The sequence below is a fragment of the Hylobates moloch genome, unplaced genomic scaffold (assembly GCF_009828535.3).
Source record: "Hylobates moloch isolate HMO894 unplaced genomic scaffold, HMol_V3 SCAFFOLD_5, whole genome shotgun sequence".
NCBI classification, from domain to species: domain Eukaryota; kingdom Metazoa; phylum Chordata; class Mammalia; order Primates; family Hylobatidae; genus Hylobates; species Hylobates moloch.
Genome location: NW_026652280.1, coordinates 82,953,306 through 82,970,586, shown reverse-complemented (window position 1 = coordinate 82,970,586; position 17,281 = coordinate 82,953,306). Strand labels below are relative to the sequence as shown.

The 17,281-nt window shown below is 50.3% G+C and overlaps 1 protein-coding gene across 4 annotated transcripts in view; it reads right to left on the bottom strand.

The window, feature by feature from the left end:
- The window catches only part of MARK2 (microtubule affinity regulating kinase 2), a 71,698-nt gene extending 61,326 nt beyond the window's left edge, over nt 1–10,372 (bottom strand). The window contains exon 1 of one of the 4 annotated variants that reach the window (XM_032153183.2): nt 9,809–10,372. In XM_032153183.2, coding sequence (XP_032009074.1) covers nt 9,809–9,862 — 54 coding nt within the window. In that variant the 5' untranslated portion in view covers nt 9,863–10,372. The remainder of the gene's footprint in view (nt 1–9,808) is intronic. The other 3 variants (XM_032153174.2, XM_032153184.2, XM_032153182.2) reach the window with 3 other exon arrangements.
- Nucleotides 10,373–17,281: the final 6,909 nt, after the last annotated feature.

Below are 17,281 nucleotides of genomic sequence, written 5' to 3'. Positions count from 1 at the left end.
ATAATCAGTACACTATGTGAGATGGTGCTGGCCTACGGAGCCCCACTTCCTGTGACTGGAGAACCAGTAATTCAAACTTTCATGGGCAAAAAGACAAAGCAACAATCTCCAAGTGGCTTCAATACTACATGCAAAGATAGCCAATGACAGTCTTCTGTGGCGGAGAAGTAGGGAGTGATGGAGTGAGTGAAAAGTCCAGAAGGTGGAGGGGGCCAGGTGTGACCTGTAGTCCCAGTACTCTGAAGCTAAGGTGGGAGAATCACTTGAGCCTAGGAGCTATGTGAGGCCGCAGTGAGCTATGATCACACCACTGCATACTAGCCTGGGTGACAGGGTGAGACTCTGTCTCTTAAAAACAACAACAAGGTCAGGAGCGGTGGCTCACGCCTGCAACCTCAGCACTTTGGGAGGCCGAGGCGGGCGGAGCACGAGGTCAGGAGATCGAGACCATCCTGGCCAACATGGCGAAATCCCATCTCTACTAAAAATGCATGGTGGCTCACGCCTATAATCCCAGCACTCTGGGAGGCCAAGGTGGGTGGATCATGAGGTCAGGAGATTGAGACCATCCTGGCTAACACAGTGAAACCTCGTCTCTACTTTAAAAAAAAAAAGTACAAAAAATTAGCTGGGTGTGGTGACGGGCGCCTGTAGTCCCAGCTACTTGGGAGGCTGAGGCAGGAGAATGGCATGAACCCGGGAGGCGGAGCTTGCAATGAGCCGAGATCACGCCACTGCACTCCAGCCGGGGTGACAGAGCGAGACCCTGTCTCAAGAAAAAAAAAAAAAAATTAGCCAGGTGTGGTGGTGCATGCCTGTAGTACCAGCTACTTGGGAGGCTAAGGCAGAATTGCTTGAACCTGGGAAGCAGAGGTTGCAGTGAGCTGAGACTGTGCCACTGTACTCCAGCCTGGGCGACAGAGCAAGACTCCGTCTCAAAAAAACAAAAAAAAACAAAAAGACACAACAAAAAGAAGGTGGAGAAAAAAGGGAGCTGCACATGGGATATCAGAAACCAAAGCAAAACTCGTGTTGAAATGGTAATCAGAAGCAATGAGTAGCTCACTGTAGTATCAACAGGGGTAACCAGCCCCCAAGGACAAGGTCTAGGCTGGCGCTCTGTCTGCAGGTAGTTACACTCACTAATTACTAAACGTTCATATTTTGGCATTTCCTGCTTAGCTGGGAGACTGGGAAATAATCCTACCTGGCTGGGCCTTGCTCCCTGAGAAAGACTCCCTACTGCTATTGCAGGAAGTGTCGGCACACGTGGTGACCGGTAGCTCCCACCGTTCCTACAGGTTGTTTCCCATGGCTGAGGTCCCTGTAAGCTGCCGCAGACCAAAAACTATTTTTTCTCTCTTTTCTTTCCCAGCAGGCCTGGACAGACAGTCCCATTGCGTGGACCAAAAAAGGCCTGGGATGTCACTGAATTTAGCAGCCAGATCATAGCAGTAAGGAGTCCTGCTCCCCTTCCAGACCCATAAATGAGGAGCCAAAGGCAGACCCAGTCCCTTCCTCCTGGCCAGGCTGAGGGCCTTTCACCAAGTTGTGAACTGGGAAGGGGGCCCAAAAAAGGAGTTAATGTTTTAGAGCTTTCAGTGAAAGGTGTAAAAAGCAAAGCTGTCTTCAGGTTCAGCATAGGGTGGAGAGAAAGCCTCTTCCCCTGGAGTGAAGGACCAGCTCAGAGACCCATTCAGTGTTTGGGGAGAAGGGGGGTGTTGACAGATAGATGTCTTCCAAACTTCCACCTCAACAAAAACAGCCCCAAAGGAGGCAGACCTTTGTATTGCCAACTTCCCAAAGAGCACACAAGAAAATAGGCCGAGGCTGCCCAAAACCAGCTTGACTGGTTCTACAGAGAAGCCCCTGGTCTGCTCCGCCTTCCTCATGTTAAAAAGAAAAAGGCCAAAAAGGTGGCTGGAAGCCAGTCACTGAACACAGCCCTCCTCTCTTTCTGCCAGGCACCAGTTGTCCCTCAGGATCACCTAGCTACCAGTATCAGTGTCCATCTCCCCTCCTCTCCTACCAAATCTTCTGTTTGTTTAGTTTTATAAGCCTAAAATTAATGATTTGGTGTAAAAAGGAAATGAATTTACTTTTGCCCTTTTTGCCATTTTCTAACGAGAAATGTAAGGAATAACTGCAAGTAGGGGGACATAAGTGCCAACCCAAAGACAGACATCTGTGGAAAGAACCCCCACAGGGACTGACAAACCTTATTTATCTTGAGATGGGGTCTCACTCTGTTGCCCAGGCTGGAATGCAGTGGCATGATCACAGCTCACTGCAGCCTCAACTTCCCAGGCTCAAGTGATCCTCACATCTCAGCCTTCTGAGTAGGTGGGATATAGGCATGTGCTACCACACCCAGGTAACTTTTTAAAAATATTTTTGGGCTGGGCGTGGTGGCTCACGCCTATAATCCCAGCACTTTGGGAGGCCAAGGTGGGTGGATCATGAGGTCAGAAGATCGAGACCATCCTGGCTAACACGGTGAAACCCGTCTCTACTAAAAATACAAAAAAATTAGCCAGGTGTGGTGGTGGGCGCCTGTAGTTCCAGCTACTTGGGAGGCTGAGGCAAGAGAATGGCGTGAATCCAGGAGGCGGAGCTTGCAGTGAGCCGAGATCGCACCACTGCACTCCAGCCTGGGCGACAGAGCGAGACTCTGTCTCAAAAAAAAAAAAAAAAATTTTTTTTTGGCCAGGCAGGGTGACTCATGCCTATAATCCTAGCACTTTGGGAGGCTGAGGCAGATCACGAGGTCATGAGTTCAAGACCAGCCTGACCAACACGGTGAAACCCCGTCTCTACTAAAAATACAAAAATTAGTGGGGTACAGTGGTGTACGCCTGTAATCTCAGCTATTCAAGAGGCTGAGACAGGAGAATCACTTGAATCTGGGAGGCAGAGGTTGCAGTGAGCTGAGATTGCACCACTGTACTCCAGCCTGGGCGACAGAGCAAGACTCCATCTCAAAAACAAAAAAAAATTTTTTTTTTGTAGAAATGAAGTCTCTCACTATGTTGCTCAGGCTAGTCTTGAAACCCTGGGCTCAAGTGATCCTCCTGCCTTGGCCTCCCGAAGTGCTGGGATTACAGATATGAGCCACCACGCCTACCTTGAGAAACTTGAAACATTCCAGACAAAAACAGACATGAAGATAAAGGGATCTAGCCTATTTATACTTATCAGAGGAGGAGATGTCTAGAGGGCAAGAGGAGGAACTGGGATGCCTCCTCCTCTGAGACACAACTGGAAATCAAGAGGTCAGATTCTCTCTGGGTGCTGTTTTAGAATCAGCTGTTTGCACCGTCTCAGTCTAAAAGATGGGCAACGATGCCAGGTGCGGTGGCTCCTGTGATCCCAGTACTTTGAGAGGCCACGGCAGGCGGATCACTTGAGTCCAGGAGTTCAAGACCAGGCTGGCCAACATGGTGAAACCCTATCTCTACTAAAAATACAAAAAGTGGCCAGGCGTGGAGGTGCGCACCTGTAATCCTGGTTATTTGGAAGGCTGAGGCATGACAATTGCTTGAACCTAGTAGGTGGAGGTTGCAGTGAGCTGAGATCCTGCCACTGCACTCCAGCCTGGGTGACAGAACAAGATTGTCTCAAAAAAAAAAAGATGAGCAATGACCTTTAATGGCCTATATCAAAAAGGAAGGGGGCAGGGGGCAGTAACATTCTGCTCAGGAGTTAGCACTCTCAGGGTTAACCTGGGGATAGCCTGGCTCTCCAGCAGTGGGAAGAGGGTGACTTCCTCCCCCACAGGTTTGTAAAGGCTTACTCTTCCCTTTACAGAGACAGAAGGGAGAAAATGCATAGATAACACTTCAGTGACTCACTCATATTTGATGAAGGCTGGGAGGAGGCCTGGAGAATCCAAGCTTCAAGCGCAAAACGTACAAATACTGGAATCTCCCGTCAAGAGAAGGAAATTTAGCCACCTATCTGGTTTGTCATTTTGCTGAACTTCCACTGAAGGACGAAGGGCCAGGTTTAAACTCCACCCACCCTTTCCACATCCATCTCAATTTTTGCTTTGATGGGAAAGTGGGGAAACTGGCGGCCCCACCATGGCTAAAAGAGAATCAAATCCTTTCTATACTTTTTCTCAAAGCAGAGGCCTAGTAGCTCCAGTCCACAGCTTAACCAAGCAGAGGGAATAGGGGCTGGTCCTGGTTACTGCAGGAAAGCCTCATCAGGCAGTCTCAGGAAAGGAAGATGACCACCCTCCTCACCCTTTCCATCTGCTGAGGTTACTTCATTCCAATCCATTAATGGGCTTCAAAGTGCTGCTGGGGGGAGTCCATTTAGCAGAGAAGCTATCATGGGGCCAAAGGTGGTACCCACCCCCTACCCCATTTGTCGATAATGGGCCACAAAGTCTGAGGCTTGGCTGCACTCTAGACATAAAATATTCATTCAAGTCGACATAATACATACGTAGGAACCTCATGGAAGCTCCTGGGAGAAGAGAAATGCCAGCCAGGTGGCTAAGTGCTCAATAGGAAAGAGTTCATGAAGGCCTGGGTTAGTCCTGATCAAATGCCCACTGAGAATTGGGTTGTTCCGTCCAAAGGGGAAACAATCTAGTCTGAGAAGTTCTGACTCCCAAGAGCTCAAACCCTGCAAATCTCTTAGGCAAGCAAAGTCTCAATCCCTTCCTACCTCATAGGCACCAACTCTGCTTAGGACATTTATGCTGAGAAAAATCTCCAGCCCAAACTTTGGTTGGTCTGAAAGATTCAGTTATCCCTGTGCAAACTTTATTGGAATCTGCAGCAGGCCGAGTTTCGACAACTGTCTTACATCCATCTGTTTAGCTACTTCCTGAAGTCCATAAATTGGAGAAAAGTAATTTTTTTTTTTCTGAGATAGTGTCTTGCTCTGTCACCCAGGCTGAAGTGCAGTGGCACAAACACAGCTCAATGCACTCTCGACCTCCCCAGCTCCAGCCACCCTCTTGCCTCAGCCTTTTGTGTAGCTGCAACCACAGGCATGTGCCACCATGCCCAGCTAAATTAAAAAAAAATTTTTTGTAGAGATGGAGTCTCACTTTATTGATGGTCTTGAACTCCTGGCCTCAAGCAATCCTCCTGCCTTGGCTTCCCAAAGTGCTAGGATTACAGGCATGAGCCATGGTGCCTGACCAGAGAAAAATTATTATAATTTACTAGGTACAGTTACTTTTCAGGTTCAAAGGTTACGAACTCCAAGGACTCCCAAAGCCCTTGATCTAACAACACTTCCTTCCTGATCTCTAGGGCCAAGCCGAAAGTGACACTATTTGGTCTGACATTCACCCACATTCCTGACCAGAAGGCAGCACCACCAAGGAGCCCCTGGCCAGAATCAAAGGACAGAGTGAGAATTAGCACCAGGGCACACTGCTGCACAGCTCAGTGTGGAGTGAGATGCTAGCTAGCTGATCCAATCTACCTAAGTGACACCAAAAACAAAAAAATATATTTATCCAGCAGATCACCTGAGGTCAGGAGATCGAGACTAGCTTGGCCAACATGGCAAAACCCTGTCTCTACTAAAAATACAAAAATTAGCCAGGCATGGTGGTGGGCACCTGTAGTCCCAGCTACTCCAGGAGGCTGAGGCAGGAGAATCGCTTGACCCAGGAGGCGGAGGTTACAGTGAGCCGAGATCACATCACTGCACTCCAGCCTGGGCGACAGAGCAAGACTCTGTGTCAAAAAAAAAAAAAAAAAAAAAAGATTTATATATATATATTTTTATCCAGAGTCAACAATGGGGGTCCAATGAAGAGTGTTTGGAGTAGTTCAGCTGTTCTTTATAGGATCTTGTAACTGTTTTCTTCACCAGTACTTCTAAACTCCCCTTCCTAGAACTGAGAGAATAAACAATGCCACTCACTGCCTAGAAGCCTGACAGCAGCCCCCTCCCTTCCCACTGCAGCAGAAGTGGGGCGAGTTTTCTCTCAATCCCCCTCTCATAATTTCTGAGGCCCAGAGGTGGGGCAGGTACCAGATGGAGTAGCCTCTCCCCCAGGTGTTATGGAAAACTCTAGCAGGTGAACTCTGGAAGCTGGACCTTTCTCCAGGCTTGCCTGTGACTGCTGCTGCTGGCTGGAAGAAAAACAGTCATCTTCCTGATGGCTTTCAAAACTGCCAAGCTGCAGGCCAGCAGAGCCATTTGGAAAAGAAGTGAACAGAAAGCTCAGCTCACAGACTAAGAATCCCCCAAACTACCAGCCCCAGATTAGAACCCTCCTTCTGCAAAAGCAAGAAGTCTATGGCTGTGAAAAAGCACATCTGGAATCAGGTGTCACAAAAACCATCTTAAAGACAGGGCTTAACTTTTTTTTTTTTTTTTAATCTCCTACTTTCACTGTTATAAGCGAAGTCGACAGCAAACAGGCAATCTCCCTGTAATGCAAGGTTTATTTTTATGCTTCAACATTTTCAGTGTCTGTGTGTTTCAGAGTGATCAAAGGGCTCCTGGAAACAGGTTCTCATCAGGCACATTTTTAAAGAAGAGGGAGAGGAAGAGCAAGAAAAGAGACTGGAGACAACCAGTGGTGTCTGTTTACCTATTTTCTGGTAAAACCAGTTTAAATAATTTAAATTTAAATAAGGTGACAGAGGACCTTTAGGGGAGGAAATCAGCCCAACTAAATCCCCATTTTTTAAAAAATAACATTAGGACTATAGTAATGACCAAGCTTCCATGACTACTTTAGCTAAAATCACAACAGGACCAAGAAGAGGTTTCTTTCACTTGGTGGCATGATCTATTCTCGGAGGCCAGTGTTTGATATACCTGGCCTTGTGACCTGAGGAGCTGCTGCTTGTCTTTTTTCCTGTTTTAAAGAATACAGGAATCAGGCCCGGCGCAGTGGCTCACGCCTGTAATCCCAGCACACTGGGAGGCTGGATCACGAGGTCAAGAGATTGAGACCATCCTGGCCAACATGGTGAAACCCTGTCTCTACTAAAATCCAAAAAATTAGCCGGGTGTAGTGGTGTGTGCCTGTAGTCCCAGCTACTTAGGAGGCTGAGGCAGGGGAATCGCTTGAACCCAGGAGGCAGAGATTGCAGTGAGCCAAGATTGTGCCACTGCACTCCAGCCTGGCGACAGAACGAGACTCTATCTCAAAAAAAAAAAAAAAAAAAAATACAGGAATCTGTCTGGAATAGGTGCATCCAAGGTTTTCCAAAGTCCCTGCTTTTACTGGAATGAGACTTAATATTAAGTCGATACGGTGACTGGCTACCCTGAGAACAACAGTAGAAGGTATGAAAGGGCTAAGGAGAATCTAAGTCCATAAAGAGTAGAAATAGGATGGGGAATTAATAATCGTAACAGGATGACAATGTATGCAGCTACTGCTCTGGGCAAAGTTATCAAAGAGCAAAGAGCTTACTTACATTCCCAAATGGTCACTGATTGCTGCTATCATGGAATCAGTGGATGCACACTACGGTGGAATTCCTACTATATGCTCAGCAGTATGCTAGGCATGTAAGGAAGAAAGGAAATCAACACACATCACAGGAAAAATACCATGGCAATAATACATTTACATGTAGAAGCAGCACAAAGAAACCACACTGAGGCAGTCTGTTACTCTGCTCTGCTGAGCACAATGCCCCCCACCAGCCTCACTGAGAGAGTAGGCACTCCATCACCACTCCCCAAATGCCGGAGGGTGCCAGTCAGTCACCTGGCCTCCTCCTACCAGCTCACGATCAACAGTCTGGGAAAGTTCTCTGGTTAAGCAGGGTTTACCTGCTAAAACAAAGGTTGTGAGAGGAAAAAGGGTGGAATAAGCAACCTCAAGAGGGCCCAGAGAAAGCAATTCCCAGTAAAGAGAGATAAACAGCCGCTAGGCAAGGGAGAGAAAGACTGCGAGACACAGAACATGCTCCTCTGTCTCCAAAGACCCCTGTCCCATGCAGAACCAGCTGCCAAACCCAGTGATGAAATGGAAATCAACCATCCCTCCCTCTCAACCCCTATTTCACCCCCAGAAGCAAATAATGCACAAGTAATAAAAGGGTCAACGCTGCAGAGAAAAACTCTGCCTAGAACTTCTCTTGAGTTCCTAACTGCCCAGGTGACAGAGGGCCAGGGTGTAACAAAATTGAAAAACACAGTAAAAGAAAGGAGATAAGATTTTTCAAAGAAGAATGTTCACATGCAAGAGAATACAACAATTGCTCTACCGGGCTACAAAGAAAGAAGGGAGTAAGAAGGAAACATAAAGGATGGAAGGAGGGGAAAGAAGGCAAAAAGCACAGCAGCTCCGGGGCGGAAGCACTTCTTTTTCAAGTCAAGTTTTTTTGGCCTAGTAAAGTTCTCCACCAAGAAAGGTATGACAGGCAGGGGACTCTGCACAGAGCAGTCAGCAAAGGAGACTAGAGACGGTGAAAGAAAGGGGAGCGGCGGAAAGTGGACGTCTCTGAGATCAAAAGTGAGATGACACAGAAAGGCTAAGACTTGGGTGACAAACCATAGCAGTGATTGCCAGGATGAGGGGGACCGTGTAGAGTTGTGAGACTGAGGTGTAGCCCAAGAAACTAGCATGCAAAACACCTGGACTTCCTGGGAATTACAGAGACTTAGCCAATAGGAACAGAATGGATCCAAGCATGGTGGGGGGATACACAGGACATGAAGAAGGCAGAAGACTAATGTGGAGATGAAAGGCAACGCTGATTAAAAAGCACAGTAAGGAAGATGGGGTGAGGGTGGAGAACAGGAAGGCAACAAGCGAGAAAGAAAATACTCTAAGTGCCAGGCACGGGAGTGAAGACACAGAAAGTCATCATGGTTTGTGTTCCAGCGTACGAAGACAGAAAGGCAAAAACTGTGATGCAGCGAGGTCTGGGAAAGGACTGAGCAACAGGTTGTGTTAATACGGTGGGGCCAAGTGTCTCTCGGTTGGAAGGAAGAGCCCAGTAGAAGGCTTGTAGAACACTCACAGAGAGAAACACGAAGCCCAGGGACCTAAAAGCCAAACCCGAGGGGAAGAGAACAAGAGGGATCCAAAGACTCTGAAGGGAGTGATGATTGGAACCCCAAACGCAACCTGTGGGAAAACTACGCGCATGACAGCTGTGGGGAAACACGGAAGCGACAAATGCCAGCGCCAGGATCCAGGGAGCTCCTGGAGCAAAGAAGGGAAAGTGATGAGCAAAGAGTAGGCGAAGGATTTGGAAAGGTGATGAGGGTGGAGCTGGTGGGTTGCAAGCAAGAGGGAGAGCACAATTTGGAAAACGAAGAAGCAGGGTAGAAAAAGCTGGGGGAACTGCAAGGGGCCAGGGATCCAGAGCGCAGTCCAGGGCAAGGACCCTGAGGGTGATAACCCAGAGACTGGCAGAACCGGTGCGGGAGGAGGGGAAGCGAGGCAGGAGAGACGAAGGGAGAGGTGGACAACGATCTATGGCAAATCGCGGGGTGCTGCTATTCGAGGAGCGGGAGGGTGGCTGCTTTAAGCGTGGGTGGAGGAAGACCAGAAAGGCCCCTGAGAGAAAAAGGGAAGAGAAAGGGAAGCTGGGGAGGTGACACGGAAGAGCGCAGGAGGGCGGTGAGGGGAGAGGGGGTTGGCAGAAAGACAAGTGTGCAGCTTGGAGTCAGGACGAGGTGGGTCCCAGGTCAGGACTCGGAAGCGGGATGTGCGGAGCCGGAGCTGGGAGCCGGATGACAGGGCAGCCGAGGCTTGCAGGATGGCAGCAGGGGCAGGAGGAGAGCAGAAGAGGGAGGAGGCTCCGCAAGGTGCAAGGGGCCCAGCCAGAGAATTCGGGGAGCCCTCGGGGCTCCTTACCTGCTCCGTGTCCCTCTCGTTCAGCGTGGGTAGGGGGGTCCGAGCGCTGGACATGGCGCCGGTATCTCGGGGGAGGGAACCGAGAAGCTTGGAGGAAGGGAGGGAAGGGAAGGCGCGGAGCCCGGCCGGGCGGGGCTTCTCACAGCAGGAGCACCCGCCGCATGGGCCCCGGCCGGGGGTGCGGGGAGGCCGGGCAGCCGCTCACGCCAGCCCGGGGATGCGCCGCTCGGGCTAGGCCGCGCCGGCTCCGAGCGGCTCCAGACCGCACCCCCCCGACCCCCGGCTGGGCTGTGCCGACTTTCGGCCGGGCCGCGCCGCTCCGCCTACTCTCTGCCGCCGCAGCCGGCCGCCTGCCTCGCTCCTCCCCTGCCCTCAGCGGCACTGCTCCGCGCCCGGCACACAGGCAGCCGCCGCCGGACCTGCTGCTCCCAACATGGCCGCCACCACCGCCGGCCCTCGGCTCTTTCCGCCGGCAGCAGCCGGAAACATACGAAGCGGCTAGAAACGGGAGGTGGGGCGCGTCTTCTCCTCCCGGCCACAGACTACGGGTGAATTCCGGAAACAGCCGAAGAAGGTAACCCCCGGGGACGCGCGCACCTCCTCGATTCCGAAGACGAAGCTTCGGCTCTGTTTACGGAAATCCACGAAGCGACCCCGGGTACCTACCCCCCGCCCCCGTCCACGGCCATCCAGCCACGCCCACCGGCCTTTCCCCGCCCACTTCAAGAGGGCTTTCGGCAGTTTCCGGAAATACCCGAAGCTGCTCCGCGTGCTGAGCCGGCCACGCCCCCTCCCACAGCCCTGCCGAGGGCGGTCGTCGGCCATTTCCGGCAACACCCGAGGCCCTCCGAGCACCCGGTCGTTTCCCCGGGTGGCTCTCGGAGTCTGATTCGTTTCGTGTCTTTCCGTCAGTTTTCGGGCATTTTCAAACCTTGAACAGGAAGCGTGGGTCACCTGTCTGTGCTTGTGATTTGACTAAATACAAAACAAGATTGTTAGTCGTCCCTGCGATTGGCATCCTCTGGTTCTATAGCAGCTTCCTGTCTGCATTTCTGTCCATCTGTCGGTCAGCTCATAAAATCCATCTTGTTTTTATCATCTAGCCTATCAATATACCTGTCAAATGCAGCATCAGTCTATTGCCTGTCTGCCACCGTCTATCTTGGCTTCTATGGATCCATCCGTGCATTCCCGCATCTAGTCCGCAGGGCTTGGCAAGGCCCCAGGCAGGCCCAGGGCAGCGTCCTCTGGACCGGATGCGGGAGCGTCCAGGGCCCTGCATTTCAGCCCCAGCTCTGCCATGTGCCAATGCTGCATGATCTTGGAAAAATCACATAACATCACTGAGTTTAGGCTCCTCTTTCCTATGCCTTTGCTCCTGCGTTGACACTCGAAATGACATTTCTGAATTCCAATTACCTTTTAAAATGCCTCTGCAAGATAAGGCATTTAAAGTTTATTTTCTTTCCTCCTCTGGGCCTCATTTTCCCCATCAGTAAAGTGAAGCCATTGGATTCATGAACTCGGAGGTCCTTCTCGGCTTCGGAGAGCCCTTGACTAAGAGGAAGTCTGTATGGCAACTGCAATCCACTCCTCACTTCCCCTTACACTGTGTTACCAAGGACAGGCAGTATCCTGGGCTGATTTCCCCAGCGCCAAGCTGTCCTCATCCATAGTACCTGGAACACATTGGAACCACACCCGCCCATCAGTGGCTTAAGGTGGACAGGAGGCAGAGGCCCCACAGGAGTCAGAAACCAGACTCAGGCAACAGGTTCCCAAAGGTACAGGAGCAGAGAGGCCCCAGGAGTTATTGGGAAAACTGCTGACTGAACCCCTGCTACTTGACCTCCAACTCCCAGCTACAGCATCTTGAGCTAGCCTTCATTCATCCTATCAATCAGAGAAATAGGCATCTGAGCAGATGTAATTACCGGGGTATGAAAGTACTTCCTAAGGCAACAGGTATCACTACACTCTTAGTAAATCCCTGGGACTCCAGCACTGCTCCCCATGCCACATGCCAGCTCTGTTCAGGCACCCAACCGTTGAGGAAGAAAGTGGTGAAGGCACGCACACCCATGAAGGTGAGGGAAACAGAGAAGGACAGAGGACATTTCACTCCCCCAACCCAAATTCAATCCTTAAGAATCATCTGCCCTCTGGTGGCCAAAAGGAGACACGTTGCTGATTCCTGTGCCTGGTATCACCTCTAATGCCAGGGTCTGGAAAGCAGGGAAAAAGAGAGAGGAAGCAGTTGGTGGTCGGTGTTCCAGCAGTCTCTCCCTGGTCCACACTCTCGTCTAAATAGACTCCATCTTCTCCAAGCTTCTCACTCTAGCTCTAACCCCTGCCTCACCCCTGCCCTTTGACCTTCAGCCCCAACCCCTACCCTATGTATTCTTTCTCTTCCTTGCTAGCTTTCCACAAGGCTGCTGAGCTTGTCTCCCTGCCTAGACTCCCTCCAACCTACTGCATCAGACATGTCAGAATAATCTTCCCAAAATCCAGCTCCAATAACATCTCTGCTCTGCTAGAAAGCTATCACCAGCTCCCTCACCGGTTATAGGCAGGGCTGGCTTCATGGGCCCATGACCCATGCAGTCACACAGAGCCCTGTACTCAGGAGGGCCCTGAGCTTGGGTTAATGCTCTGCTGTCACCATCTTGAAATTTTTTTTTTAAGAGTGAATCTCGCTGTATCGCCCAGGCTGGAGTGCAGTGGTGCAATCTCAGCTCACTGCAACCTCCACCTCCCAGGTTCAAGTGATTCTCATGCCTCAGCCTCCCAAATAGCTGGGATTATAGGTGCTCACCACCACGCCCGGCTAATTTTTTGTGTTTTTAGTAGAGACAGGGTTTCACCATGTTGGCCAGGCTGGTCTCGAACTCCCAACCTCAAGCGATCCACCTACCTCGGCCTCCCAAAGTGCTGGGATTACAGGTGTGAGCCACTGTGCCCGGCCCACTATCTTGACATTTTTGACCAAAGGGGCCATGCATTTCCATTTTGCACTGTGCCCCACAAATTATGTAGCTGGTCCTGGCTGTACGAAAAGCCTTTAGCCTGCATTCAAAACTTTGCTCAATCTGGCCTCACATTACCTTGCAATAACCTCTCCAACTATCACTGATCACACTTCTCCCTAACTCCCACCCTGCTGCCAATCTCTCTCACTTCCATGCCTTTGTTCAAGCTGATAGATGATTGCCCGTCATCCACCTCAGCTTCCAGAACCACTTCAAGATCCAGTTCAAATCTCACCTACTCAAATCCATGAACCCTCCTAGTTCTCCTCAAAGATGAATTATTGCCACACATTTACCCCCTCTCTAAATCTGCAAATTCATTCATTCATTCATTCAGCAAATCCCTATTGAGCACCTACTATGTGCAAGGCATTGTTTTAGGCTTTTAGGTAGATCGGTGAACAAAATAAAGATCTCTGCCTGCCAGGCGCAGTGGCTCACGCCTGTAATCCCAGCACTTTGGGAGGCCAAGGTGGGTGGATCATGTGAGGTCAGGAGTTCGAGACCAGCATGGCCAACATGGTGGAACCCCCATCTCTACTAAAAAAAAACACACAAAAATTTAGCCAGGCACGGTGGTGGGCATCTGTCTGTAGTCCCAGCTACTTGGGAGGCGGAGGCAAGAGAATCGCTTGAAACCAGGAGGCGGAGGTTGCAGTGAGCCGAGATCACGCCACTGCACTCCAGCTTGGGCAACAAGAGAGAAACTCTGTCTCAAAACAAAACAAAACAAAACAAACTCTGCCCTTGGGGAGCTTACTTTTCATTTTGAGGAAGACATACAACAAACAAAAGAGTCAGTATTAAGTGATATCAGAAAAAAACAGAGCCGGCTAAGGGGGGTCAGGATTACAGGGGTGAGAGGGTGGAAGACAAGCTACAGTACTGAGGGGGTTCATGAAGCCCTCACTGAGAAGGTGACACTTGAGTAAAAACTTGAAGGAGACCGGGCATGGTGACTCACACCTATAATCGCAGCACTTCGGGAGGCTAAGAAAAAAAAAAGACTTGAAGGAGGTGAAGGCATGAGCTCTGCAGACATCTAGGGGAAGAGCAACCCAGGCAGAGGAGCATAACTGGCCCATTTTAAGAGCAAGGGGCCAATGAGCCTGGAGCACAGTGAGTGAGGAGGTAGGTGTGTGGCGACGGGAACCAGGCCTGGTGGGCTACCATTGTGGTTTTCCCTGGGAGTGGGATGAGTTGCCGCCGGAGTGACATGATCTAACTCGCTGCTGGGCTGAGAACAGAGTGAAAGGGCATGACAGAAGCAGACCCAGGGGACTAGCAAGGAGGCTTTTACAACAATTCAACGGAGAGATGCCAGTGGCTTGGGGCCAGGCAGCAGCAGTGGAAGTAGTGAAAAGTGATCAGATTTGGGACATATTTGAAAGGTACAGCCAACAGGCTTTCGGAAGGGTTGGGGTTATGAAAGAGGGGAGTTAAAGACGATTGCAGGGCCGGGCGCGGTGGCTCACGCTTCTAATCCCAGCACTTTGAGAGGCCGAGGCGGGCGGATCACGAGGTCAGGAGATCGAGACCACGGTGAAACGCCGTCTCTACTAAAAAATACAAAAAATTAGCCGGGCGTGGTGGCGGGCGCCTGTAGTCCCAGCTATTCGGAGAGGCTGAGGCAGGAGAATGGCGTGAACCCGGGAGGCGGAGCTTGCAGTGAGCCGAGATCGCGCCACTGCGCTCCAGCCTGGGCGACAGAGCGAGACTCCGTCTGAAAAAAAAAAAGACAATTGCAGGTTTTCCCGCCTGAACAACTAAAAACAAAACACACACAGAGAGTAAACCTGCCAGGAGGTGTTGGCATTCAGCGGGCCATTCAGGGCGACAGACTTTCCATCCTAGAACCATGACCTGATTTGTCCATCACCTCGCCAGAGAAGGCCCTGGTACCGGTGAACGCTGCTGTGACTCAGTTGAAGCCTTGATTGGCCACATTTCGGTACTATGCCAAGGGGCGCTGGTTCCTCCAAAACCTGCTGAGATCCCTAGAGTTATTCAGGGCCTGAAAAAAAACAGTCAATAGTGCTCAAACTGGTAGCTTCAAACAGCTCACAGTCAAGGAAGCTGTGTTGAATGTTTCAGAGGCCACTGGGGTGTGGACATGGAGATCATAGGTGAGTGTGGCATCACTGGCTACAATGTTTGAAGATCCATCTTTAACATTTGATTTATATTTGATTTATGATTTGAATGTTCTTGGACCATAGGTGATCAGACTACTATCTGAATAAAATGTGTCAAAAATTTTAAATTTAAAAACATTTCAAATTTTAAATTTATTTATTTATGTATTTATGTATTTATTTTTTTGAGATGGAGTCTCCCTCTGTCTCCAGGCTGGAGCGCGGATCATGGGGTCAGGAGATCGAGACTACAGTGAAACCCCGTCCCTACTAAAAATACAAAAAATTAGCTGGGCATGGTGGCGGCAAGCACCTGTAATCCCAGCTACTCGGGAGGCTGAGGTGGGAGAATTGCTTGAACCCTGGAGGCGGAGGTTGCAGTGAGCCGAGATTGCGCCATTGCAATCCAGCCTGGGCCTCAAGAGCGAGACCCTGTCTCAAAAAAAAAAAAAAGACAGCCGGGAGCGGGTGGCTCACGCCTGTAATCCCAGAACTATGGGAGGCCGAGGCAGGAGTTATCACGAGGTCAGGAGTTCGAGACCAGTCTGGCCAAGAGAACAGCCTGGCCAATATGGTGAAACCCCGTCTCTACTAAAAATACAAAAATTAGCTGGGCGTGGTGGTGGGCGCCTGTAATCCCAGCTACTCAGGAGGCTGAAGCAGGAGAATCACTGGAATCCGGGAGTTGGAGGTTGCAGTGAGCCAAAGATCACACCATTGCACTCTAGCGTGGGCAACAGAGCAAGATTCAGACTCAAAAAGAAAATAAAAAGACATACATATATATCTGGTCTTCATCCGGATTTCTGGCCCAGAACTAAAACTCTTGGAATTTCCTGAGTGATGGGGAGAGAGGAGCATCTTTTGTTATTCATAATGTATCTCTTTTCACCACACCTGAGTTCACGCTAATGAGATGACTCTTGGAGGATGGGGCTGGTGGCCAGAGGAACCAACCACGTGATTAGGGGATTGCAACTTTCATCCCTACCCCAGACCTTGGGGAGGGAAGAGGGGCTGGAGATTGAGCCAATCACCAGTGGCCAATGATTTAATCAATCATGCCTAATGAAGCCTCCATAAAAACCCTAAATAATGGGGTTTGGGAAGTTCCAGGTCAGTGACAGCACCCCACCCACATGCCAGGAGGATGGCTCACTCCAACTCCACTAGGACAGAAGCTCCTGTGCTTGGAACCCTTCTGAACCTTGCCCTCAGTACCTCATCACCTGTTTGTCTATATCCTATGTAACTTCCTTTATAAACAAGTAAAAGTAAGTAAATGTTTCCCTAATTTTTTTTTTTTTTTTTTTTTTTTTTTTTTTTGGTGAGACAAGGTCTCATTCTGTCGCCCAGGCTGGAAGACAGTGGCTTGATCTCTGCTCACTGCAACTTCCACCTCCTGAGTTCAAGTGATTCTCCTGCCTCAGCTTCTGGAGTAGCTGAGATTACAGGCACCCGCAACCACGTCCAGCTAATTGTTGTATTTTCAGTAGAGATGGGGTTTTGCCATGTTGGCCAGGCTGGTCTCGAACTCCTGATCTCAGGTGATCCACTGCCTCGGCCTCCCACAGTGCTGGGATTACAGGCGTGAGTCACTGCGCCCAGCCTGTTTTCCTGATTTTTGTGAGCCATTACAGCAAATTATCAAACCTGAGGAGGGGGTTGTAGGAACTTCTAAATTTGGGCTGGTCAGAAGTACAGGTGACAAGCTGGGACCTAGAACTGGTATCTAAAGCAGGGGCAGTCTGCTGGGACTGAGCCCTTCACCTGTGGGGTCTGTGCTAACTCCGGGTAGTGAGTGTCAGAACTGAATTTTAGCACAGCTGGCTGGTGTCTGCAGAGTCGGAGAATTGGTGTGGGCGCCCCCCTCCCCACTAACATTGGTGTCAGAAGTACTGGGAATGTAGAAAGTTTTTCCTTGTTAGGTATCCAAAAAGATCTCCCACACCTGGATCCCAAGGACGGCAGCTGGGAGGGCAGGAGGTGGCTGGCTTCAGAGAGCCAAGGAGGTCTGGGAAGTCAGGAAACGGGTGTGTGGCTCAGCCGTCAGGGGCAGCGGCACTTCCCCAACTTCTTCAACCAAACTCATGGTTGGGCCTCAGCACTACATGGATGAAGGTGCCACCACCAGCCCTGAGAGTCACCAACATTTGTGCAGAGCTTCTCCGGTGTTGCACCAGGATGCAGGACCAGGGTCAGGGACTCCAAGCCAGTGTGGAGTAGGAAAGCCCTGGGCAATCCATCAGTAAGGTCCTTCCAGCCTGGGCTGGAGTCACATCCTCAGCCCCACTTTCTCCAACTCTTTC